The sequence below is a fragment of the Corvus hawaiiensis genome, chromosome 2, assembly GCF_020740725.1.
Source record: "Corvus hawaiiensis isolate bCorHaw1 chromosome 2, bCorHaw1.pri.cur, whole genome shotgun sequence".
NCBI classification, from domain to species: Eukaryota; Metazoa; Chordata; class Aves; order Passeriformes; family Corvidae; genus Corvus; species Corvus hawaiiensis.
In genome coordinates, this window is record NC_063214.1 from 109,578,191 (window position 1) to 109,605,856 (window position 27,666).

General features: G+C 42.7%; 1 protein-coding gene and 1 long non-coding RNA gene across 2 annotated transcripts in view; one reads left to right on the forward strand and one right to left on the reverse strand.

The window, feature by feature from the left end:
- PTCHD1 (patched domain containing 1) overlaps positions 1 to 24,164 on the forward strand; it is a 35,948-nt gene extending 11,784 nt beyond the window's left edge. Inside the window, exons 2-3 of the mRNA XM_048287949.1 lie at positions 787 to 1,447; positions 19,516 to 24,164. Coding sequence (XP_048143906.1) covers positions 787 to 1,447; positions 19,516 to 21,170 — 2,316 coding nt within the window. The 3' untranslated portion in view covers positions 21,171 to 24,164. The remainder of the gene's footprint in view (positions 1 to 786; positions 1,448 to 19,515) is intronic.
- The window catches only part of LOC125317890, an 88,617-nt gene continuing 76,944 nt past the window's right edge, over positions 15,994 to 27,666 (reverse strand). Inside the window, exons 3-5 of the long non-coding RNA XR_007200221.1 lie at positions 19,302 to 19,563; positions 18,569 to 18,661; positions 15,994 to 16,864 (exon numbers count right to left, since the gene is read on the reverse strand). This is a non-coding gene — a long non-coding RNA (uncharacterized LOC125317890). The remainder of the gene's footprint in view (positions 16,865 to 18,568; positions 18,662 to 19,301; positions 19,564 to 27,666) is intronic.

Below are 27,666 nucleotides of genomic sequence, written 5' to 3' on the forward strand. Positions count from 1 at the left end.
TCAGAGCTCAGGCGTGGCAAATTACAGAAGGATGAGAAACAACTTAAAAAGGAGGGTGCACTAAGAGCTGCTAGACCTAACAATAACCTACAAACCCTAAAGTTAGGGGACCCTCACTGGTTAACTGAACCTCTCAGAGGGAGCAAGAGAAAACCAGTGTCTGTCTGCCATTGCTTCCTGCTCTCAGACTACTGAGGATTTGATGGGGGAAGGAGGGAGGAGAAAAGAGGGCAAAGCAGTTGTTGCCAGCTGTCTTTTCCCTGCTGTGCCAGCAGTCTCTATACGTAGGACATGCAGCTGTGGCCTGTCCTTTACTCTGAGCGAGTGCTGGTCCCCTGCACTGCCAGGCTGCTGGCGAATCCTGCACAGGTGGCACACCTGGTCATGGTGCTCTTCTGCCTTCTGTACCTCAAGTTGATCTCTTGAGAGAGTAATTGGGCAATCCTGAGCATGACAGTGTCCCTGGACATGGTTGGGCTGTCGCTGGACCTGTTGAGTTTACTTATTTAGAGAGGCCAGTCAGCAGATGCATGTGGCACGTATGCAAGTCACATTATGCCAGAGTTACCAGCAAAGGACATAGGGGAATAATACTGCTGGTTGGATGCATGTTTCTTTTTTTTTTCTGCAATATATGTGCTATTAATACTGCAGTCACTGGAACTTTTGTTGTTGTTGCTTAGATCAAATAGAAAAGGGACGGCGGTGAGGAGCTGCTGTCGTTCTGGCTGCTGCTGTGCGAGATGAACTGATGAATAACGTGTGTGATTTCTCTTTCCCTTGTAGTTGCACTCTGCAGTGACCAGGATCCAAGTTCAAAGACCTGGTTTCAATTACACGTTTGCCCATATATGTATCCTGAACAATGACAAGACATGCATAGTGGACGACATAGTGCATGTACTGGAGGAATTAAAGGCTGCTCGTTCTTCTAATCGAACTAATTTTGCAATCACTTACCCGATTACTCACTTAAAGGATGGCAGGGAAGTGTATAATGGGCATCAGCTCGGTGGGGTTACTGTGCACAGCAAGGACCGGGTGAAGTCTGCGGAAGCCATTCAGCTCACCTACTACTTGCAGGCAATCAACTCCTTGAATGACATGGTGGCAGAGAAGTGGGAATCCATTTTTTGTGACACTGTTGAACTTTTCCAGAAATCCAACAGGAAAGTCAAAATGTATCCTTTCACTTCTTCTTCGCTGAAGGAGGATTTCCAGAAGACGAGCAGGGTGTCAGAACGCTACCTGATCACAAGCTTGGTCCTTGTGGTCACCTTGGCCATTCTCTGCTGCTCCATGCAGGATTGTGTCCGCAGCAAACCCTGGCTTGGCCTTCTGGGATTGCTGACAGTGACCCTTGCCACCCTGACTGCAGCTGGGATCATCAATCTCACTGGTGGGAAATACAATTCCACCTTCCTGGGAATCCCCTTCATCCTGTTAGGTAACTATCTCCTCTCTCTTTTGTGTGTTTGTGCCTCCCTGACGCATTTCCCAGTAAGCCGAGAAGCATCACTGCATGGTTCCTGTTCTCTCATCCCTGCAGCACTGCCCCATGCCAAATCCACACTGCCTCTTTTCTGAAACTCTTTTTATGCTGCCTGGATGTTAAAATCGTGCCTGGGGCTCCAGTATGGTGTAACACAATGCTGTGGGATGTGGAGCCTGTGCAGTAGCAAGGAACAAGGATGTGCAAATGCCATGCCTTTTGCAGAGAGGGAGCCCAGCTGCTGCTTCTCTGTGGATGTTTGATTCTGGTTTTGGAGGGAGACCTTTGCAGTGGTCCCTATGCAACACTGACAGCATCAGCTGCGCTGGCAAATCATAGGGCTGCCCATGTTGGACATTTAGGGAGTGCTGGCTCCTTTGGAGACCAGAGTGGTGCTGTCCTGGCTTGGCAGGTGCCTGCCTGTGGGATAAGAGCGGTGGTTGGTTCTGGGTTGCATTGCTCCAGAAGTCCCTGTGTTGGCTGAGCAAACATAGGGAGGGTTTCACAGCCCTGGGGGAGAGAGCTTTGACACCCCTGGCCAGGGATGGATGTGCAAGCCCAGCACCAGCGCACCCCACGGCAGAGGGTTATGGAGGGAAGTAGCACTGGCTGCTCCCTGGCTCCTGTGCCAGCAGAGACATCTTTATCTCCCTGGGTTTTGTACCACCTTCACTCGCTGTGGATATGGAGTGGTTTTGGTTTGGTTTGGTTTGTTTTCCTTGAAGGTAGGAAGGGGGAGGACAGAAGTGTGATCTTCTTGCTCCCAACCCAAAGTCAGAGCCCTCTCCTGCACCAGGGCGTTTGTGGGAATGCTGCATACTGTACCCAAAGAAGCAGGAGGACTTCACAGGAGACAAAATGAGAGCTCTGGAGAGTTCACAGCCTCTTTGTTTGTGTTTGGTTCATAACCAGTGTGAAAAGCTTTGTGCACTGTAGGTGTTTAATATGTCCTTGTTCACGCCATTATTCATTTGTGGAGAATAATACATGCATTGATTTGATCACAGCTTCCCCGGCTGAAAATCAGTGTTCAGTAATACTTCAGGTTTCAAGTGTGAGTGTCTCCACTGACTTAGTCACATCATCTAGTGATATCCGGCACCAGGTTCCTGTGCTGTGGTGGTACTGTAGTGCTGTAGCACTGTGGTATTGTTGCACTTTAATTAAAGGCTATGCTTCAGTGCATCACACTACCAGTTAACATACAGAATATATTCAGTGACAAACAGAATTCAGCTACATTACATCGGCTGTCATTTTCAGATGACATCCATGAAAGTTAAACTACATTGTAATCTAGAGGAAATGCAGCACAAGAAAGTCAGAGTCAAAAGAAGGGTGTCTTTCTGACCTGAGTCTCTGGTTTCTTTGGTGGGTTTTAATGCCTTTTCATGTATTATAAAATTCAATTCCTCAAATTAAGTAGTGTATATTAAGTGTAGCTTTAGATAGGAGGGGATTTTCAGATGTGTTACAACAGTAGCAGAAAAGCAGTCTGAATTCCAGACATATGAAGTGAAAGTACATGGGGAAAGCGACTCAAAAATATGAAATATTAGCTTTGTTTAGGGATCAAATATCTGCTCACTGGGACAACCTTTCAGATCTTTAATTTACTAGTAGTGATAATGCTGAGACTTGAAATCCTCAAAGACTTACAGATAACTATGAAAAGTTTCACATATCTGTTTTAGTGTTCCTTTAAGTGCCAAGCTGTATAGTCAACTCTGCTTTTCTTTTCCTTTTTCTTCTTTTTCCTGAGTGTGGGTTTTTTTTGTTTGGTTTTTTTTTTTTTTGGTCTGGCTTGGTTGAAGTATTCCACTCTTAAAAGGGCAGCTCAACTCCCACTGTGAACAAGCCAAGATATAGCAGCCAAGTTCATGTGAATCTTGCCCGCTTCTCAGCTGCATAAAATCTCCCAAGGGATGGGAATATCAACAGGTGAACAGAAAGCACTGAAGGCATTTTGGAGTTCTTAATGAGAACTGTTTTAAACTGGCAGATAGCTAGAAAGGCAGATTGGCCTTTTTTTTTTTCCTGAAGTACAACGGAAAGATTCAGCATGAGTTTTGAAATGTCTTTCATACCTAGATGTTGTTTTGCTTATAAAGGATGTTTTAAGCCGAGGCAACTGAAGGGTGAGATACTAAGAACCCTCCGTCATAGCCCGCTGAACTGCTTCCGCTTAATTTCAGTGAGCGTCAGATTAGATCATAGATTAACTGACCTTTAGAAAGCGAAAGGATTTCTGGCTAACGATGCAGCCCTGTATCTATTACTCATAATCTCATGGCTAAAAGCAAAAATGAGATAGAAAAAATGATTACACTGGACATGTTTCAGGCGAGGCCCCTTTACTGGTATACCTCATTAATGAAGTTTCCCTGGTTTATAGCAGCTGAGGATTTTTAACTTTTCATCAGCGTTGCGAAGGCGGGGGGACACTCTCCAGACATCATTTGACACAGGATGAGATTACATCTTTCATAACAGATAGTTTTCATCATGCACTTTGTCTCCTCCTTGGACTGCTTCCTCCTGTGTTTCACTGCACAACCACTACAGCATTTGCATCATGTCTAACCTGAGTTCCCCTTTTGCAACCTAGCTGTCCTCCTTATTTATCCACTGCATCTGGAAAATAATTTATTTTCTTTTTCTTTGTATATTTGGGACCATTCTCACTTGCCCAGTCCTCTTCCTTTTCATTGCAGCTTGCCTCAGACTATGTTTACCAGACTTCCAGCACTCTTCTTACTTTTGACCATTCCACCACATCTTCTGTGGAGTGTGGTGCCTAAATCCAGACACAGGATTCAGACTGAGGCTTTCAGCAGCACGGAGAGTAGGAGGATGATTTTTCACATCTTGCATATGGCACTGCTGTTCATACATCGCCATATGTCATTCATTTTTTTCTCAGCTGTGTGAAATGGTTGGCATTTGGTTGGTGGTATATGGTAATTCACAGATCCTTCATGTCGTTTTCTACCCTGTTTTCACAGTCATTTATTCCAAACAACACGTAGAAGTTTGCCCTTGTCCTTGCTGAATTATAGCTTGTTTATCTCACACCATTTCTCTTCAATAAGTTTATCTGGAGACCATCACTGCCATTCCAGGATGTATTAGCTGGTCAGCAATGTTTTACAATTATCAACCTTTTCATATTTTCAAGAATTACTTTCTGAATAGGTTGTCCAGTCACAAGCCCATTCTAAAAATATCGGCAGTGTGTCTGGAAAATAGTCTGATCCAAGTGCTTTGTAATACCTCTTTCATTCATCCTGTTTTCTTTGACATCCCTTATTCATCAGCCATTTCCAAGAACAAACAAGCTACAGTGAAGGGTACCAGCCTCTGTAGATGTTGAATCCTCAGCTTTAACACCAACAGGGAATTTAAAGTTACTAAAGTACCATGACTTACCAAATTACAGTCTTAAGCTCAGGCTGTGTAAGTGTCGGCAGGAATATCTTTTGCCTACTCCACCTGTTAAATATGACATGCCAGTTTAAACACTTCATACTTTGGTTTTAATCATGGTAGTTTGTTCTAATTTATTTTACTTTTTAATTAAGGCAGATTACTGTAACCTAGCTTACAAAAGATGATTCTACATAGTGTGTCACTACTGTGACAATTTTTATGTTGGGGCAGGTTTCTTTTTTGCCCTCCCTGGTTTCTAACTCAATGGCAAAAACGGAAGCCAGGAGGGATGTGCCAGATACCCCCTTCTCCACCAGATACTAAAAGAATGAAGGTTCCCTTTGGTGACTGGAGGCCCAGCTGCAAGAGGCAGGCAAGTGGCCATGGCTGGGGCTGGCCTGAACCCCACCGAGGGGCTGTGGGGTGAGACAGCAGAGGGGAGGCTGGCTGCAGCCACTCTTTTCTCTGGGATATCTTGTCAGGTCAAACTGGGAACTGTTCTTCTCCAGCTATAGGTTTATATAGGTACTTCTAACCTGAAAGTGAAGCCTAAAACCTGGGAAAATTGGCAGGCTCCCACCGTTCATCTGGACGTAGTTTGAATTAGCATACGTCTCAGTGGTTTTTAAAATTGCCATCCACATCTATCAGTGTGCACACAAGTCATTTAAGGACAAGTTTGCTCACATGTGTAGTTCTTTTGGAATACTTTGCTGAATTAGGGCTATTCATTTTTGACCATAGGAACCAAAAAAAAAAATTCTACAACTTGGTTTGATTTAAAATAGTTGATTTATAGTGTCAGCTGAAAAACAGAATTAAAATTCTGATTTCCTATTGCCTTCTTCATTAAAAACTACAGATGTTTGGTCTGGCACAGATGCTAATATAGCCGTCATAAGTTTCCCTTACACATTAAATTCTGTTTAAAAACTGCCAAACCTTTAAAAATACTGTTTTCCTCAAAAAAACACAGTGTTACCAAACAAATCATTGGACAACAACCAGCACTGTCTGAACAAGTTTTTGGCGTGACTTTTTTTCTTCCCAGAGGCAGAGTGGAACCTAGGCACTCAAAAGAAAATTGCAACATAGCCCTTTGCACTGCAAACTAGCAATGTGTTTGCTGTTCCTTCGGAAATGAATACAGCTTACTTGGGGAGAAGTGGCTGTCTTCAGCTGCCAAGTTCGTGAAAAGCATCGGCTGTGTGAAACCGCGGTGGAACGCCAGGCGCTGCCAGATATGGGCAAGGACGCGGGGCCAGCTCTGAGAGCTTATATTTAGCCTCCAATGCTGGCAGGGGAAAACCAGGTGGAAGTTATGAGAGAGGCTTGAGCTTGTAGCACACTCTAAAAGGAAACGATAGGCAGCAGCATGTGAAACAAGGCAAAAACAGGGACAAATGAAAAACCCCTTCTTAGCACCTCCCTCGCATCCCACCATGCAGCATGCCCCTTCTGGGAAGAGAGAAGGGAAAAGCAGTCAACAGAGAGGTGAAGGGAGGTATGACTGGGAAGGAGCAGGTGGAAATGTCAGGCAGGACCCAGGCAGGGTGCTCCTGAGGTTCAGTCCCAAGTGGAGGAAAGTCAGGAGGAGAAGAACACTTACATAGGGCTATGTCTGGCAGGAGGAAGCAGAGGAGCAGGTGAGTTGCAGAACACTTTGGAAGGTACCTGGAGGAACCAGGGCTCATAGTGGCACCTCACAGATGCAGAGAAGTTCCAGTTGCTGCTTAGAAACAGATTTGTTGGACAGACACCTTCCACATGGCTTGCCTGGAGGAGAGCTGTGCTGATGGAGGAGTGAGCTGAGATAGCTGTACAGGGGCACTATGGATGCAAAAAATTGGAGCACCAAAGATGGGATCTGAGGTCAGAGACAGCTGGGAAAGAAGATTGGAAGGAAAAGGTAGGCAACAGAAGAAGAGGGGAGGTCAATGTGTTTGATTATAGGAGTGAAAAGTACAGGAGGGCAAGTGAGAGGATTGTTGAAGGTTAGAGACCATGAAGGCAGCTGGCAACTAAAGCAAGCAGGGCAGCTGACAGCACAAACACCTGAGGGTGCTCAGGCCAGCACACACCAGTACATGGGGCTCACTGGAGCTGTGCCTCGGTGCCAGTAAGGCACCTGGCCTGGCTGCTGCTTAGTTCTCTGGAAGAACGTGCTGGTAGGGAGTTGCAACATATGCCAAATTAATACATCCAAAAAGCATTCATTATCCTCCCTATAAAGCATCCAAGTGTTTGCTATATTCAGTAAAGCTGAAGAGTCAGCATTGGTTACATATAGAGAGTTTCAAAGGGAGAACCAGCCCCTCCACAGGTCTCCCCAGTGCCCTTCAGTCCACGCACAGAGGTAACACACACCCCCAAATGTTTGACTTTGTACAGTATTTTTCCACCGATTTTCCTGCTGTCAGTTAATAAAAATGTAAAGCTTACTGAGTCTGGTTTTTTATTCCTCAGCTAAGCTTTCTCACTCTACCTGTCCAACTGTCCCTCTGCTGTCTTTTCATGCTGGGAAGAAGCATGTCGTCCCTCAGCTGGCTGCCTCAGCTGGCTGCCTCAGCTGGCTGCCCCCACATCCCTGTCTCACATCTCATCCATCTCTTTTGCAATATCTGGCTGCCTCCTCCAGTAGGTCTCACCCATCTTCCTGCTCCAGGCCATGGCATCTCCTTCCTAAAGCCTGCACAGCTATCAGCATTTTTTGGTCTCCCTAAGCTTCCTTCATCTTTTCTGCTGTTTTCCCCATTCCTGTCAATGTGTTCCCTCTGCCATTTTTGTTGGGTTTTCTTTAAATTTCTCCTCTCTCATCCTCCCTTCTTCTCAGCCACAGCTGGGCCCATTGTTCCTACCATTTTCCCTATATTCCTCCATAACTTCCTTGGCTCTCAGCTAGGTCCCCACTATACTCTGCAGTTGTATCTCAGCTGCTTCAGATTTCCCAGTGATTTCCACCATTCATCCTTTCCTTTTTTCACACTGCCAAAGCACTCCAAGAGTGCCCTGGAAGTACACTTGGTTTTTTGTCACTCCATCTGCTCAGTTTTCCCAGTTCAACCCTGCACAGCTCAGTTACAGTCCTGAAGCATTTTGTGGTTTGTTCCTTTCATCCCTCTTCTAAGAAATGAATAAAATTATCTGGTTTTATCTACCCTGAGCAGACAGAATCCCAGGCATGTCACGTTGCTCATCATGCTTTTTTCCTCTCCTGTCCTCAGTCCCTCAGTCTCTTCTGACATCTCTAAGCAGCCATGCATCTTCTGCAGTCCTTCAAGCATCACCTGGCATTTCTATTCCTCATGGGGGAGACGGGGTAAGAGCAGAAGTATGTTCCCAGGCCACCCTTTCTCACTCAGTGTAGCAGCTAGTCTCACGAAAGTCAGCGTTTTCCACCCAAAGTGGAGCTGATGATTCACCTTCTTCACCTGCTGGTCTTCCTCACTCCAGCTCTCCTCCTGAAGGATGATGTCCCAAGCCCCTTAAGGAACCCAAAGACTGAAGCCACTATTGTATGGAAAGGAAACAGACTTGAAATTGGTGGACAAATGGTGGCAGACTGTTTCAGACACCAGCTCTTTCCTGAGCTGTGCAAAAGCGGCAAGTAGAGCTTGCAGCTGGCACACATAACACACAGCCAACAAGGTGTCCAAGTTCCCCCCTCACCACCACAAACCCCAGTGAAATCCCTGCACATGTACATGCTTCTTGGCTTCAGAAGACTGCTGATGACTCAGATAATTTACAATATCTTTTGGAAAAGAGGAGCTATATCCATAGGAAGTTAGTCCAGAGAACATCTTAATATTGAAACCAAGTGCTGTACAGTCATTGAGTAAGATCAACCATTTCCTCTTGATTGGTGGTGCTCCAATAAACACTTGTGAGAAGTATGTTAAAGGTGATGCAGCGTGTTCAATGAGCATTCATTTATGCAAAGAGTGACAGAAAGCTGTTACACTTTTGCTGTCTGCATTCTTTTAGCTGCAGGGAAGTCAGTCCATGCGAGGGCTCAATGGAGGGCTTTGTCAGAGGTGTCCCAAACAGTCACAGCTACCAAGAGTCTGGCACAGACATCCTGATTTTCTTCAAGTAGTGAAGTCCCTCAGGGGAAACTTTCACATAGATGTGAACATACTGGAAATTCAGAGATTTAAGAAAGGAATCCTTTCTTTATATACACATGTAGGAAGTATATATGTGTATGTTTGTGATACACTTTGCGTACTGGGCCTGGGTGATCAATGAAGACCTGGGGAATGTCAGCAGGAACCAATGTTACTTCATTTTAGGTCTGTGAGAGAGGTGGTGCACACTGTGAGCTTCAAATAAATGACAGCCCCAAATAGGGAATAGCCTAGAGGCTTGTGTGCAGAGAGGGGACCAGTCATTTTCAGGTCATGAAACCTCTGGCGGAGAATGATTTCATCCAGAGGTGGATTAAATTGAACTGGAATAAATATGGATGCTTTGTGAAAAGCTCAGGTTGAGTTCCAAACTTGTAATTACTTTTTTTTTCTTTTTTTCTTTTTTTTTTTTTAATCAGTAAAAATAGGTTGGATGTGCTTTAACCGAACTTTTGCAACGTTCTGAACATTTTGTTTCACATATGGTTGATCTGTATATTATGAGTAAGAGTAGTGACAAACATCACTTAAACAGGAGAATTTAAGTGTATGCCTGAGATGTTGTGGTTGTAGCTTTCTCACCAGAAAAGGGGAAACCTGAAGTGTGGTAAACAAATCCATATTCCACTGGCCCATATTGCACTGGGTCAACACTCCTAGAAGCAAAGGATATTTTAGCTTGTGGCCTTAGAAATTTAAAGCAGATTTAAAATGTGTTTGCCCCAGATGTACCCACTATGTCTTACTCCATCTCCAGGAGGTTTGCTGTATGTTACTTGGCTGTTCTGTAACATGGTAAACATTAGCCTTGCACAGGTGGTTGCAGGAGGCTCTCACTTTTAAGTGCTTCTTTTACACAGCATGCATAAAATCTGTCCAAAAATCACTTAATAATGAAAATCAGTTTTCAATTTTGTCTGCTGATCCAAGTTATAGCATGTCATGTATGAGATGAGCCTGGGTTTCTTAACATACTAACTCCACATCTGACCACGTCCTCAGCTAGTGAGGCTTGAGGTACATGCTCCACGGGGAAATTCATCTTGCCAGCCACATCTGTCATTCCTTTACTGCCCTGGCATGGCACTCTCCCATCCTGTACAGCTCCTCTGGTGCACAGGGTGGTCCTGGCTCCCCACACACCCTGGGGTCTGCACCCCATGCCAGCAGCAGTGGCGAGCAGACCCCCGGTCGTCCTCCACACGGCTTTCTCCCTGTCTCTTCAAATAACACCTTACGCAGGGCACTCTGCTTCCTGAGGGATTTTCTGATGTGTCTGAGCTAAAGAGGATGAAGAGGCATTCCTGGAAGGACTTTGGGGCAGGGAGACCCTTTGGAGGCCGGAGTCAGGTGCTCCCCTGGTGCTTGCTCCAGAAGCACAGATTTGCACATACAGCACAGGTTTGGCTCAAATGCTTTCGGTTCAGATCTGCACAAGGTCTGGGGTGTCAGTAGATGAGCAAGCCATGCAGACATAAATATTCCAGCAGCTAAAACCAAATTTTGATAACACGCAGCTCCTTCTGTTGCACTGAAAGAAATATGACTTTTAACTTTTTCCAGGTCTTTTGTGAAAACAGAGGAAAGCAAGTGACACGTTTAAACAGAGCTGACAGCATGCTATTTAAATGCCAAAACAAGCCTTTGCTGATTTTTAAGTGGAATTAAATGTTCTCTTTATATATAAAAGTATATTTTGAACTATAAGTTAGTTTGCTTATCAAAATACAAGAGCCACTCAAGTTTCCTCTCAAATGTATCTCTGTTTTTAAAATGTGTTTATCTGACATTCTTGCTATCACTGTAACAACAAAATCTCAAATATTACATTGTTTCAAAAGTAAAAAATGATGATACAATAAAAACATCCATAATTCTCCCAAAACCTAAATCAATAATTTTATTTTCTTGAAATCAATGGGACTATTCAGGATTAACCACGTAAGTGCTGAATTGCATGTATAATCATTGTAATAGGAGGCTGTTAATTTAAACAGAATTTGGTATGCTTTAAAAAAATAATTTGAAAATGCAGTATTAAGTAGTAAGATTTTTTTCTTAGTGAATAGCTTTAAAATACACATATTCCAAAAATAAAAAGTGGTGAACCTTGTTACCAGCATTGCTGATTAGGGATTGTGGTGAAGTCTAGGATTGTGAATACCAAGGCATTGTAGAATTCTACTTAATTAAAATACTTCTCATGCTCTTTGTTTCTTTTCCCCTTATATAGGTAGAAAAATTACAGAATGTTTATGTGTGTCTTGTGTATTGTGTTTGTATTTCTTCAAAGCTAGAGATTTATATGTGGAATGATTTTCATTTCAATAGTAATACATAGATCATGGTTTTAAAATTAGCTTGTGACTTGTACCATTTTCTAAAACATTGGCTCGTTATTTGTTTGCCACAATAAAAAATACTACTGGAGAGTTTATAGTTGGGGTGCACCATGTACCCCAAGCATTGCTGACTGCATCTCCACAATTTAGGGTGAGACCGAGGGGGTGATTTCTTTTTGTCCGTGCCCACTTTGTGCAAATGTGTACTTCTTAGTATTGGTCCAAAAGGGCTATGCCTGACCAAAACAGAGTTTCACAGGAGAACAGAGAGTTGATTGGGTGCTCCATTTCCAAAAGCTCAGTTTAAAAATGTAGGATATGGCAGACATTCATTGCCAGAAGGCTGGGATCTAAATTACTCCGGTGCAGCAGATCTGTACGAGTCTTGTGAGGAACCTGCCCCCCTTTTGTGCTTGGGAGTGCTGCACAAGGCCTAAATGAGGCATCAAATTTGTGCTGGATTTCCAGACACACCCCATTTTCCTGACTGTGCATTAAGCAATTTGAGTACAGGCTTAATGGCCCGGAGAGTCTTTCAGCAGGATCTACGACTGAAAATACCATTGTGGTCTCCCAGCATGAAGCACTGAGCACCAGTTGAAGGCGTCTTCTCTGCGCACACCAACCAAGCCAGGGTGTGCTGCACGGGGACACTTTCTCTTCATGGTGTGTTTCTGTGGGCACAGCCGCCCACAGCTGTGAAACACAGCAGATTCTGAGAGCATATTATTAAACATTTTAGTTTCTCTTACTTTGTTGCCAAGTAGATACAGCACAAAACACAACTCTCTCTCCAGAGACTGAGGCAGATTTTAATCTGGTGTGAATGCACCAAGATACTGTGTTTTTGATGCTGGTAGTAAGTTCAGGAATACTTGGGCATGCCTGGGGCTTTCTGACTGGGATGGCCATTGCTGTTATAATATATATAGAGAGAGATCAGCCTGACACTTGAGGGTTAATGGTTAATAATCAAATGTAAAGCAAAACCAGAGAGTGATCAAATGGTTTCATGCCTAGATGCCTAACAGGCTCACCTACCTAATTTCAGTATGTTTCTTTCTTGGGAAGATCCCAAGTCAGGTGTTAGTACCTGCAGCCATAGTACATCTTAGGTGATATATGAGTAAAATTTAGTAGCCTTTAAAACAATAATTGCAAATACTGAATCTACCCAACAGGTTTGTCATCATGTTTTTGAGGTATGTTGTCATACCTGTAATTCAGTTACAGTACATGTAGAGTCTATGTGACAGGAGGTAAATAAAGCACAGCAATATGTACAGCCTATTCTTATACCAGTACATCCCCTCCCATGTTGCTCTTCACGTGTCCTGAATCCATGTACCATGCCTGCACATAGCATTCAGGCTTACTTGGCCTTTGAGCCTGTGCTTGGAGGTATAAAATGAGGTCAGGCTGCGCTTGTGTGGCTGGGACTTCAATCACTTTGCCAAAGAGAGAGGAAGCATTTAAGACTATTTAACTGTCCACAGCCTGCAGTCCCCTAGTCACAATTCCCCTGAGCTGAACACTGCTGCCTGGAAACACAGTTGTTTAGATGAGTACCTTACAGGATGTTAGTACCCTCTAGGATTTTACTCTACACTGTGAACTGGGCTCCCACAAACAGGCAAGTGTAGGAAAAGCGAGTAGGATTTACAGTGTGTTTTCTCAGCTCAGCACAAATGTTTGGGACAGACAAGTCTGCACTGTGGGATGTTCAGCATTACACACCCTCCTTCAGGTCTGACATTCACGCAGCAAAACTGGAGTATTGCAGCACCATTTATGGAGGACAAAGTTGGACATTGCTTAGGGTAACCCACAGTTTGTTCCAACAGCATGCTAATGATAGTATAGCTGGTCAGCTCCACCCTTGCCAGTAAACTCTTATCCACTCAGTGAAAAGTGTTGTATAAATTAGGCTTGGTGCTGATTCTGTCTGCATGCTGAAGGATCTCATTTAGCTGTAGTATTTTATTATTTTAGTGAGAACAGGGTATGGAGCCAAATGTTTGCTTCAGCTGGATGCAAATATTCTTGCTCTGCCTGTCATATTCGGTAGCAGTTTGAGCCTGCTATATGTTCTGAGCTGAAATCGTGCCTGCTGGGAGAGGCCACATGAGGCAGGCCGGGTATTTAGTCAACAACTGGTTGATTACAACTCCTGTGACAAAGGGAGTCCGGATTAGCGGTTTCACTTGGCTTGTCAGAAGATGGGAGCTGATGAGATCACTGATCTAGCTGGAAAAAAATAAGTCAGCAGGGGGAAATTATCTCAGTCTCTTTGTTGACATTACTGTGGAAAGCAGTCCTAGAGTTGAGCAGTGTACATTGTTATTTTTAATACTGTCAGCTAGGAAAATTCATTGCACCTTCATTATATCATATGTTATTGCAGGTACCGTTTTGGAAAGGGCAATTCCTGCGATATGTTTCTGATCTCCTCTGTACTATTTTTGCACAAGAGCAGTTCTTGAGACCTTGCCTGCATTTGCAGCAAGCTGGGATATGAATTTACAGCATCCTAGCTATTTCATGTTAATTCATCTGCTGTTTGTCTCTGCAGATGATATTTCACTCCACTTTGAATGTGAATCAGGCTGTGCTTCACAGATACCCACAAAGAAAGCTGGTGCAACATCGTTTGCCCTCTGTACATTCACACCCTTTCTCACAGCACACTAAATTCCTCTTGCAGACAAGTGCTCCAATTCAGTGGGGTGATTTCAGGCTTAAATCAACCTGAGTGGGACAACATTGGTCCAGCTGAACTGATAGTGTTACAAGGATGCAGCCATTACAGTGCAAGCAAAAACCTTAAATCAAAATCCATACTTAACCTCAGAAATTCCATCAGACCATGCTTCCACTTCAAATTTTCACCCCCCCCCCAGTTTACAAGGCTCCTATATATCCTACCATGAGTCATTACCCATTTCAGATGGTCTTTTGTGCCATCAGCATCAGGAAAAGATTTCGTTTAAAAAGTAACCTTCAAAAAAAAAAAAAAGGCTACTTTCTAATCCCCACCATTCTTTTAGTCCAGTGTAGACTATAACAGGTGAATTAGTAGCCATGTGGGAACAGAGAACTTCTGTAGGAGAAGGGAAGTAATGCCTACAGAGGGAGAAACCACATAGCCCAGCTTTGCCTCTAGTGAAGTCTGCCCCCTCTGGAAAACAATTTGTTGCTTTATTGGTGTTAATTGTGGCAGTTAATGGGCACCATACATCCTGGTGCAGCACTCAGCCTCACTGAGGGGCAGATCTGTTGTTGTTAGTGTTTTGTGTGCCTCTGCATTAAAATGGGATTGATAAAATCCATTACCCCTGAAATGCAGCCTTCCACACAGAAGACTGGAACTTCACAACGTGTAAGTGGTGTTTTATTCAGAGAGATTTTACTCAAGCATCAAACACATGCAGAAACATACAACCTTCAAAATAATAAGGACAAACCAGATGAGACCCACAGTGTACTATTATTCTCAACTTTCATAGATAGTTAAGAAGAATGATGCAAAAAGAAGAACCAAAAACCTCAGTCATTCCCCTTAATTTCTCTGACAGACTAAGTCTTTTTGGATATCCAAGCCTCATCTTACCATGATAAGATCAAAACTTCACATGATTTTAGAGCAAAATTGAACATACCCCTCAGTCTTTTTATAAAAGCAGGCAGCAGCCCTTATTCCAGGTAGGCAATTAAACCAAGCAAATAAGAGAACTGATTTGTGACTCCAGTGACCTGAAGGTCACTTCCCTGCCCTCTCACAGGCTCTGGGGCTGCTTAAATCCCTTCATCTCTCTCTGCTTCAGTTTCACTGTTTGCCAGTCAGGAGCAGAGCCAGCACTAAGCCTGGGCTGCCAGTGCCAATTCATAAAGGCCCCTTGCTTGAGCAACCACTTAACAGGGGAAAGGATGCATTTCTTTTTTGGGGTTTGAAAATGGTACTAAAAAGAACAGTTTCAGTGCCTGCACATTAGTAGTATTTAAAAATGAGGTAAATTATTCGATAATTTTAAGGAACAGAAAATTTTGCTTTAGTTTTCACAGCTTCCTACAAGTGCTTTTTTTTCTCATCTATGCTCTGCATTGATTTTGCAGAGCATATGTAATTGCAAGACTTGTTTCTGAAGGAGGCAAATGAAACTTTTTAAATAGCATTTTCAGGCTGCTCATAAAAGTGCTGTGTTTAAGCTAGGCGTAATTTATTTGGTTTATTGGTATTATTATTATTATTATTATTATTATCAGGTTCTAAAATTAAATGTAGCCCACCATAGGCTGAAAAACCTGTGAGCTCCTCAGCATTAACAGTAATTATCTTCTTCATTTTCTTTGGCTATTAAAGTCCTGTTCTCAGTCCTCCAACACATGGTAGGAGTATCTCCTAAATGCAAAGTAGCAGAAAAAGAGAATAAGAAAAAAAGTTTTATCCCCATTTTGTCCAATACCATTCTCCTATCCCTTTAACATTTTGCTTTGACCCTGAACCTCTTTTTCTTTAAAAAAATCCCATTTTTCTGTGTACTTCTTGTAAGCTCATGATTGTACAGCCTGACTGTAGGGCATGCCCAGTGAATCATAACAGCAAATGTCAGCAGGAAAAAATCTCCAGTAGCCCATTAGCTGTTTGAATTCATATTTATTATTTACTGAATGACCGTGAATAATGAACAAGTTGTTCTAAATGATTACAGATTTGTGGCTAAATCTCTATTAAAAAGGGAAAATCAGTTGAAGCAATTACACAATTTATTTACAAGGAAAAAATTTCCTTCATCTCATTAATATTACCTAGAGTAGATAGCAAGAGAAATAGAGTTAATTGGTGCAAATTGATTAGGGATGTAAAAAAAAATGAAAACTCTGAAATGACAGAGAAGTGAAAGAATGCTTCCATGGAGATATCTGCCCTAATCTTTGTGGGCTAGACTTATATGAACATCTGCGAGTTACTGTGTTGAAGACTGTTACCCAAGTTGTGTTTACAGTCAGTATTTAGAGAGGTAAATTAGGTTAGGTAAATCCCATCCCAGCTAAATACAGCTAATCTTTTGACTGCCAAGCCTAATTTGTGCTTGAGTTTGGGCCTAATTTTTTTCTCAGACTAAACTGGATCAGGTCAGGAGTGCCACTGGTGCAAAAAGTGTGCAACTTTGTCATTTAAGCATGTCCTCTTAAAGGTAAATGATAATTCCGTAGCTATCATATAAATGGACAGAGAAATCACAAACTGTACAACTGAAGGAAAATACCAGTTCCTAGTGCACAGATTGTGTAGCAAACAACAAAAGGAACCTATCCTAAAATAGGAGAGTATCCAAATATTTTTCTCTTGGCTTTGTGGAGCACATGTGGTGACGCCTCTTCATGCATTTAGTTGAGCAGCTCTCTAAATCAGATTCCATTTTAGGGTAGTCTTGAAGATTATGTAAGAGCAAATTGTGGTTTTCTCTTTCCTGCTTAAAGAAAGAATGTGGCATCAGAAGTCGTATTATCAGGCGTTATCCAAAATCTTATACCTGTTAAAACGGCATGTTCAGCATCATATTTAACTAGCTCTAATTTCCTTCTCTCATTGCAGAGTCAAAGGGTTTCCAAATTAATATGGCTATTTGAGTATTTTTAGGCAAGAGCCTATTAGCACTGATTTTTTTTTTTACAAAAACATGCTATAGCTAAAGCTCATAATGGAAGTAATTTGTAATATTCAATGACCTCATTTTATTCTGTTTTGCTCACTCAACGCTAATGCGTATGATGCCATGTGAAATTCACAGACGAGCCTGTCTGCAGGACTCATGGGAGCCATAAATGGATTAAACCTCTCACTCCCTGCTTTGGCAAGTGATCAGTTACATTTAAATAAAGGTCAGTCTGTCTTTACAAAGAACACACTGAAAGCAAGCTTAATAGCTTTCCCTACTGAGCCTAGAACATAACTATTTGAAGCATAATTAGCAACGGGGTGCCTGTCACTGATTGTGCTTTTTATGTCTGGGGAATTCCAGTATTCCCCATTAGCTTTAAGAGGGGGCACAGTGCTAGTTATCAAATTGACAGTCTTGACCTGGCCTCTGAAAGCAGCTGTAAAACATTGTTGGGGAAAATTAAGATGAATGCCAAAGCCAGGCTGTAATACTGCTACAGATTGGACATTTGAGGTGCATACCATGACTCTAAATAACAAAATAGGTAAAATATCTGATACACATGAGAGTATGGACTTTGTTACACTAAATACCAGGTGATAAGGACATACACCAGCTGTCCTATTGTCTCATCTTGTGAGCTCTGTATTGTGATTTCTTTATAAAATACTCCATATCTGTTTTTTTCAGCATAGCAGAGTGACCAGCTCTGCCATCTGTCAAAATACAGATTTCAGGAAGGGTGGAGTGAATCAGCTACAACTGCCCCTACAGTTAAAGGTGCTGGCCACAAAAGGGTTATTTTGTCAAGTTAAATACTTAGCCTGTATGAGGCATTTAAGAATAAACATGATTATAGACTCATAGAATGATAGAATAGTTTGGGCTGGAAGGGACCTTCAAGATCATCTAGTTCCAACATTCCTAATATATCTTGTGGTGTTCCAGTTCTTCAAAACACTTCATTTGCTTGAGGTTTCTTGACTGGTATTTATAGCCCTTGTAGCAAAAGTGATAATTGTCTACAGGTGGAGAGAACAGAGCTGATACAGCAACTTTGGTACTCTGCAGACAGCCTGAAATTCTAAGAGAGATCTGTGAATTACCTTGACCTTCCTGACTGGAGCATGAGCTTCAAAAGTCCAGTGATTGCACTTCAGTGTTATCAGCAGCTAATTTAGCACTGATCATTTTATCTAATACTATCAGGGAAGCTGGGTAAGAGCAAAACACAGTGGACTGGCTTTTGGGAATTTCTGGAGATAATCCAAGAGCAGACCAGAGAAGTACACAAGTGACAGCAAAATCAGCAAAAGAATAAGGAGGAGGAGGAATTAAAAGGCAGAAAAGAGGCTGGGATTAGATGGAAAGGATCTCTTTAGTAAAGATGAACGTTATAATGAATTATTATGAGAAAATATTACCATCTCACATTTTAGGGGTGATACAAAGATTATAGTCTGTTTATCTCTGTGTAAATCATCAACCTACATTTACTTAAGCCCCTCTCACCTGGTATTTGGTCAATGGCTGCATTCCCAGCTCAGGTTCACTACGAGAGAGCAGAGGTCTGTGTCCTCCAAACACATCTTCACAACATAGAAACTGTAAGAGGAAGATGACCTACCAGGGATTAAGTTAAAAGCATGTACTTTTCCTGATTTACGTGCACTTGGGGGTTAAACACAGGATTTTAAGTGAACAGGTTTTCTTCTCCTTTCATGAATGGTATATCCATTTTAAGAGTCAATTAAATACATCACAAAATGTAGGCATTGCCAAGAAAAATAGGGCTGTATTTGGTTTTATAAGATCTTAGATATATAAAGAAGACCAATGCCTTAAGCAGCTCCATATCAATTTTACCACTCTCCTTCTCTAAAATTTATTTGTGCTTTTATTTGTTTGTTTCATTTCTAGGATTTCTTTTTCCTGATGGAAAATTTGTCCAGGAATTAGAGAAATCAGTAACTGATTTAATTGATAATTTTCAGCTTATATGGAATTTTCATTTTTTACAGATTTTCTGCAAAGCAGCCAACTAATTCTCTGGTTCCAGAATAGGCACTTCAAGGTCATATATCTTTGTTTTCACCACAGGTCAAGATACCATCACCAGGAAAAACTAATCTGAAAGCATCTTTCGTCACAGGCCCTTGGAAATAATGAAACAAAACAGCCAAGCAGAGTAAAAAAATCCTTTTGCTTTAACCCATGAATCCTGTGCCAGCGGTGCAGAACTCACCTCAAGCACTGGCAGTAAGGTTTGCTAGGCAGGTAGCAAACAGACTTCTGTGGTTTACACCTCCATAATAATTTCTCTCTTCTGCAGAACGTTTCCTTCAAGCACTGGTAGCATCCAGCTGTGTCTCCTTCGAGCCTTTTAGCATGTCCACTTTACATTTTTCCATGTAATTCAGGATTTGTACTTTAAACACTCGCTTTGTTCTCTGTTGTAGGTCATGGGTTGTATGGGACTTTTGAAATGTTGTCCTCCTGGAGAAAAACTAGAGAAGACCAACACGTTAAAGAGAGGACTGCAGCTGTATTTGCAGACTCCATGCTCTCGTTTTCTCTCACCACTGCCATGTACCTGGTCACTTTTGGAATAGGTGCCAGTCCCTTCACTAACATTGAAGCAGCCAGGATTTTCTGCTGCAATTCCTGTATTGCAATTTTCTTCAACTACCTCTATGTACTCTCCTTTTATGGTTCCAGCCTGGTGTTTACTGGCTACATAGAAAACAACTACCAGCATAGTATCTTCTGCAGAAAGGTACCAAAGCCAGAGGTATTGCAAGAGAAGCCTGCATGGTATAGGTTTCTTCTGACAGCCAAATTCAGTGAGGACACGGATGATTCAGAGGAAACGAACACTTACGAGAGTCATCTTTTGGTGTGGTTCCTGAAACGCTATTATTGTGACTGGATAACAAACACTTACGTCAAGCCTTTTGTAGTTCTCTTTTACCTTGTTTATATTTCCTTTGCCTTAATGGGCTACCTGCAGGTCAGTGAGGGGTCAGACCTGAGCAACATCGTAGCGACTGCGACTCGGACCATCGAGTACACAACTGCCCAGCAGAAGTATTTCAGTAACTACAGCCCGGTCATTGGGTTCTACATCTACGAGTCGATCGAGTACTGGAACACCAGTGTCCAGGAGGATGTGTTGGAGTATACCAAGGGCTTTGTGAGGATATCTTGGTTCGAGAGCTACTTAAATTACCTTAGGAAACTCAACATATCTACTGGATTGCCCAAGAAGAATTTCACTGATATGTTGAGGAACTCCTTCCTGAAGACCCCTCAGTTTGCCCATTTTTCAGAGGATATCATCTTTTCCAAGAAATACAACAATGAAGTTGATGTTGTGGCCTCCAGGATGTTCTTGGTGGCCAAGACAATGGAAACCAAGAGGGAAGAACTTTACGACCTCCTGGAGACCCTGAGGAAGCTCTCTCTCACCTCCAAGGTGAAATTCATCGTTTTCAATCCATCATTTGTGTACATGGATCGTTATGCCTCTTCAGTGGGAGCCCCCTTACAAAACTCCTGCATTAGTGCTTTATTTCTGCTCTTCTTCTCTGCATTCCTGGTGGCAGACTCTCTGATCAATGTCTGGCTCACTCTAACTGTTGCCTCGGTTGAATTTGGAGTTATAGGTTTTATGACCTTGTGGAAAGTGGAACTAGATTGTATTTCTGTGTTGTGCTTAATTTACGGAATTAATTATACAATTGACAACTGTGCTCCACTGTTATCAACCTTTGTCCTGGGCAAAGAGTTCACAAGAACTAAATGGGTGAAAAATGCCCTGGAAGTGCATGGGGTAGCTATTTTGCAGAGCTACCTCTGCTATATTGTTGGTCTGATTCCTCTTGCAGCTGTGCCTTCAAATCTGACCCGTACACTGTTCAGGTGCTTGTTTTTAATAGCATTAGTCACCTTCTTTCACTGCTTTGCCATTTTACCTGTGATACTGACTTTCCTGCCACCCTCCAAGAAGAAGAGGAAAGAGAAGAAGAATCCTGAAAACCGTGAGGAAATAGAGTGTGTTGAAATGGTGGATATGGATAGCACCCGAGTGGTCGACCAAATTACAACAGTCTAACTTGATTTGTTGGCTGCTTTTTTACACTAGGTCTTACTGAGGAAACAAAAAGAAACCAGTACTGACTAAATGTGTGGGGAGAGGAAGGAGATTGGAGGTTTTCCCCTCCCTTCTCTAAGCTAAATCCAGGAATATTCAAAATTATGGGAGAAATTAAAAATAAATTTAAAAAAAAAAAGAGCCGGGGTATTGTACCTTGCTCAGTTCCTGTAACAGATTATATGAGAGAATTTGCACACTCATGCAAAGAGAGGTTAAATTGTAGATGCATGAAGTAAGATCTAATGGAAGAAGTTGGGTTCTTAAGCAGTCGTCTGCATCGCCTGTACTGCAGATGCTGCAATTATTGTGGCTAAACCAAATCATGTTGAAAGGTCAACTGTCAAGGCTGAAGTAGCACTAAATGTTCGCTGGATGTAAAGGCTTTACAAACTTTCTGCACAGCAATAACTCAAGTCAGTGAGTCAGCTCTTATAAGTCTTTGCCATCACATTTAATTTTTCTTTTCTCCCCTAATCTAAACATTTATGCAAGACTATATAAAAGATAGCAAACTGTACTGGGAAAGAAGGCAGTACACAGCAACCAAGTGCTTTCCAAACACTTTTATGTTATGAATCACATTTTTTTTCCTAAAAGTATCATTATTTTAAAATGGAGATCATCCCTTGTAACATTTTTAATCATGGTTTTATAGCTGTTTCTTTTTCTTATAAAAACAAAAAAGAACAAAAAAAAGGAACAAAAAAATCCATGTGACTCTGTCACTCTAGAAAATATATAATTCTATTTTATACATGTCTCGCTACTAGTTAAACATGTAATCTGCTTTACTAACTGTAATTTTGTTAGCACTCTACTAAGACACATGAGTGGATCTAGCAGCAGACAGAAGATGGTGTACTGAATATTTCAGCACCAAAATCCATGATACAAACCTCAGATACTAAAATGTCATCAAGAAAGTGAATGTTAGGGCTCTTTTAGTGAGAGCCTATTTCAGGCCATTCACTGGTAATGCACACTAAGAGGATTAGAGGGTAGTTTTACATAATGTATAACTTAATCCCTCGATCGTCCTAGAGTACCTGTAAAGCAATAGACCTTGCAGCTATGGGCTCTTCCAGGAGACAGTAGACAGGGAGAGTTGTGTGGAACAAACCGAAGGTTGGGACTGTGGTTTAGTAGCAGCAAGTTTAACAACGTCCCCAAAGAGCCCATATCTAAGGAGCCTATTGAAAACATCACATCTGAGAGGGGAAAAAAAACCAACTTAAAAATATTACATTACTGGGTCTTTTTGGAGCCGTGAGTTCTAAATCAATAATTCTGTCAGCATCTGTGATGTGGAGTAATACAGATAAAGCAGCATCTCTTCCCTCCTCCACCCCCTCCACCCATAAGCGCAACAAGCTCATTACTGTAAGGTTTTATCATGCAGTTGAACCCTAGTGGGGATGTGTAAGCCAATTCTGTAGGTTTTGCTGAGAGTTTTCTGACCATACATTGCCTGTGAAAACCCAGTAGCAGGAAGCTGGCTGGTGTGTCGGGTGGTTTCATATGGACTGTTGCTTTGTGGTGCAAAATGAATGTATTCCAACCGGACTCCCTTTTGCAGCTCATCTGGAAACTAAGAGTACTTGAAAAGTTTTCAGCACATGGCACAAAGTTTGCTTCAGTGCCAGTATCTGGAGGGGAAGGGATATGGCAAGAGCCATGGGGCTTGGAGCACTGGGAGCACTGTGGCTCAGGAGGCTGCCTGTGGTACCTGTACAGTCACTAGGACATCTGTGGTCACAAACCCAGGGTGTGCTTCATTCCATGAAACATCTCTTTAGCATCCAAATCCCAGTGACCCCCAAATGCCCTGTGCAAAACCTGCAAATGCCACCTACTGAATATTAATTTTCAAGCCAAGAGATACTTCTAAAGCATCCTTCCTAGCAGAAAATAAGATAACCAGATATTTTGCCCTGAAGCAAAATGTTACATTCTCACTAGCAAAACAAGTCAGCAGTGCAGCTGGCAACATTTACTTTCCCCTGGATAAGTCCCTTCCCTGACCAGAAGAAAGGAAGCTGTGTCCAGGAATGCACAGGCTCTTTGCTTAAGTAAACAACAGTTGCTTCGGTAGCAGCTGGGAAGCTGTAACAACAACTTCAGCCTTGGCAGAACACAGGCGGACACCTTGAAGACAGCCAGATGAATGTAAGGCTAGGAAAAAGATCTGTTTCCCCTGTTTTCTTTAGACTCAGGCTTGGGGTTATGTTTTCCAGCCAAAAATTATTCCTTAAATATACTTCACTGTAGATTTTCTGTGATCATCAGTATGTTGTTTAAATAATAGTCACCCTGTCCCCAGGCTGTTCAACAGGCAGCTGCAGTGGCTTTTAAACTTCTGAGGGCATTAGCAAATTAGCTGAGAGTTACAGAGGAATTGCAATTCCTCTGCAGTAATCTACTGACCTGTGGGACACTTGGAAATGGGACATGTGTCAAAGAGGTTGTTTGTACACTGCAGAGAGGAATACATGGCAAACACTGATTTTACACCTCTGCTATCCCTCATGCTATCACTTGCAGACACCAGACACCAAGATAGTTACCATAAATCTCCTCACATCTAATTGCAGTGCATAGACAGGAGCATCTTTAAAAAGATGTCCAAAGACAAGATTGCAGTTTCACAGATCTCTTATTAAATCTCACCATGTGAGGCCTTCAGAGATCTTCAAGAAAGGTGATAAAACCAGGGATAAAATTACTTCTCTATCTCCAAACCTGTCAGAAAAAGGATGTGGAGGCACTCCTGTGACAAAGTGCTGCAGAAGAGGCTTGGGTGTCCACAGAAGGCAGGGTGAGAAGTCATGCAGTCCACGCCCTTGCCCCCAGGGCAGACTCAACAACATGTAAATAATTTGTGAAGGATGTTTGTTCAGCCCATTCCTAAAAGTCTTTTTAAGGGCAGATTCCTCTCCCAGCAGTTCTCCCCCAGTGCCATGTTACCCTCTCCAGTAACCAGTAACCAGTAACCAGTAACCAGTAACTCCTGCCAGCCACCCAAGACTGGGTTAGAGAAGAGGAGCTGTGCTCCTCTCCACACAGGGATAGGACAGGCAGGAGACTGGAGCATCCCCAAAAGAGAGAGAACCCAGAACAGAGCCGAAACCACCTTACATACATTTTTCACTGTGCTTCACATCAAGCTGCCATTCCATTCCCCACCTCCAGGGTTGGCAAGGTACAGCTGATGCCTTTTCCTGGTCTTAAAATCAAGAGTCAAACACGGTTAGAAGGGGAAAAGGGATTTTACTTTGGTATTTATTTTTAAGGATCCTTAGGTGCACACATCTAGGTCAAGTGCACCGAAATGCACACCCCCAAAAGATCTGGTATAACATTATATGTTTTACTAATTAGCATATCTATCAAAGATTCCCCAATGAGAGGCTCGAATGAGCCCCCCTCCCCAAGGAGCCTCCCCCTGGATGGTTCTATCTTGGTTTACAGAATGTGTTCTGGAGAGGACCTTGGGGTCTGGGGCACACTGATCTCTAACTACGAAGCTTCTAAAATGTTTAGTCTCCCAGCTTGACAAACAAGTCCAAGAACGTAGGCAAAAGCACTAAGAATACAGAAGTTGTGAAAAGGTATAACAGGGGTATAAAAGAAAAGGCAAAAAATCATCATGGCATCACAGCCATGGAAGTGTCCAAGGTGCACTCAGCCCAGGTCCATGAGACTTCTGCCTGAATCCTGTTGGATCTGAGGGATGCACCAAATGCTCCTTGTCTACAGGTAGCTTGAATACCTCAACATGAACCATGTTCTCAAGGTTTCAGACTATGCTAAGCCACTTTGGCCTTCCTCCCCTTCAACTTTTTCCTCTGGAGCAATTATCTTCACCAAAGTCAGTGGACCTCCCTGCGCCGACTGCGCCTGGTGCAGATGCAGCGCTCTGTTCTCAGTCCAAAGCACTCCCAGTGTCGAACTGTGCATAAGATTTTACCCTTACTGGTGAACCTCCATTTTGGAAGACTACCTAGGCTTAAGCAGATTTTTGTCATATTCTTAAGTGGCATTTTAGCCCAGGTATCACTGTGGTTTTGTTTGCAATATAGAGGATCAAATTTTTTATAAATTCAGTGAGTAGAATACAGTATTATACACTGTCAGGCACTGACTAAAATCTAACAGTGAAAGTTTTAGCTAAGGCTAATAAGACTATGTAGGACTATGGCTCACTGAGCACATATACCTTCTACAAACATTAAAATTCCCATACAGTAAGGTATGGTGTACAGTATATTTTTACTACAGGGTAAGCATGGGGAAAAAGAGCCAACCTATGTGCATATGGCCCTCAAGATCAATCCAGTTTTCTTGTTATATAACTTCTGATGTTGTGTTAGCACAAGTCCACTTTCAATTTACAATTACTCTAACTGGAGAAAAAAATAAAGAAAGAAAATGTGGTATAGCTGGAATAACCATGTCATAAAAATTAATTGATGAAGGCAGAATTTTCTGCCCAAAGCAGAAATGTGAAAATGTTCTAGTTAGATTAAAATTATGGCTGGAAAGGTTGAGAAAAACCTGTCAGTCAAAGAAAAAGAGCTTCTTTTCCAAAGACAAGCAAATACACTTACCATGGTCAACTGCATGAACCTGGAGGGAATACAGTACCAAAGTGGCCTGAGGTTATGTTGAGTCACGAGAGGATTCACATCTGCTCTCAGAAGCCTTCTGAGCCAGCACTGAATTCAGGTAAAACATGTACTGTAAATTGAAAGGTGTACTTTTAAATGCTTTTTTCTAGGCTGACTGTCCTCCTGCGAGCCATGAAATCCCACCTCAGTCAACACCTTTATTTTTATTCAAAGGGAAAACAAAACAAAGTGGTGGCATGACTGGGCGGAGATCAGGGGAGTCCAGAAGGAAGACTGGCTTCTCTGAAAAACAGAGCCAGCAAAGCAAGGGGGTTGCGGGAGAAGACCTGGTGACTTCAAATCTTAGCAAAGTGGTGGTTTTTCCTATTTGTTAACTTTGGAAGCAGATAGCACGTTCAGGGAGACGCAGGGAAGGGAAGCCGAGTTAACAGGAGCCAGCTCCGGGTTTGCTGTGGACTCCAGTTACAGTAGCTCCTCTGCATGGTTGGGAACTGTCAGCAGGACGGGAGTGTGGGAGGGGCAGGGACGGCCCCTGTGTGGGCACTGGGGATGCCAGACCAGGGGCTGTGGTGGTGCCATTTCCCTTGTCCCTATCCCACAGCCCTTCCCAGGGGTTCCCGGGGTGAGCAGCCTGCAGAGAGCTCCAGCTCCCGGGCAGGAACAGCTCCTCACGATTCCCACGCTGTGGCAGCACTGCTGGCAGGTTTTGCTGAAGCAGAGCTTGCGTGGTAATGCACAGGCCCTCTAGGAAACCACTTTCTGGAAGCTCTTGGTTAGAAAGAATTACCCAGAGCCCTTACCTCCCCTGCCTTTGCACATGTTAAAACCCTGATCCATAAAAATCAGATTGTACAATTAGCTGTGTAGGGACAAAGTATTTCTTCCATAGCTTTATCCCTACATATATCACTAAAAGTACTTGTAATTTATTTTCTTATAAATATTGTGAAATAAGTAATCCTTTCTGGGGTACACACAAGTCTGATGAGAAGGAGGCAGGGAGGGGAGAGAGCCCCTTCCCCTTCCTGAAGGTAGGAAGAATCTTCCACCCACGGCCAGGCACTACACCATCGCTGCAGGGCACCCCCATGACCCCAGCTCAGTGCAGTGGGGGGGCAACCTTATCCCCCCTCCCGATCTTATTAGAGAACAGGGAGAAGCTTTAGCTCCAAATTATGGGGGGGACGAGCCCCCAGGAAGCCCTTGTGAAACCCATCCACTGCCAGGAAAGTGCAGTGGCGAACTTCTTGTTTGGTTGGGGTTTTTTTGAGAAAGATACGGCAAAAGTATCACAGGAGGGGATTTGAACACAAATTCCTGTCCATGGTGCATGGGTTGGAGCAGAGTGGCATGCCCTGACATGCCACCCCTTGCCCTGTTGTCCTGGCACAGCTTCCTGCCTGGAGAGAGGGCACCTCAGCATCACGTGCGCCTGCCTGGGGCAGCCGCTTCTCAGGCACAAATTGTTCTGATGTCGTTGGCATTCTGCAAGTCATTACCTTTTTTTAATTTTTGGGAAAAACAAAAAAAAAAAAATCAGCATAAACAATTCTAGATTATTTAAGCTCCAAGAAGTCTTAATCTGTGCATCAAATAAATGGCTTGCAAGATGTCAGGGGTTTTCGTTTAGGCTTTTTTTAACCTATTTTTACTATTTTTGTATTAATTTAGGGGAAAATTGTATAATGAATCTCAATGTATAGCATAAGCCTAAAATAAAATGGCTGTCTCTCTCTTTGCTTCCTGTGCTCCCAAACTGCTACAGAAATCCTGTGCCATCACCAATGCAACAAACTGATTTTCCTGGCCTAACCCAAATAATCAGG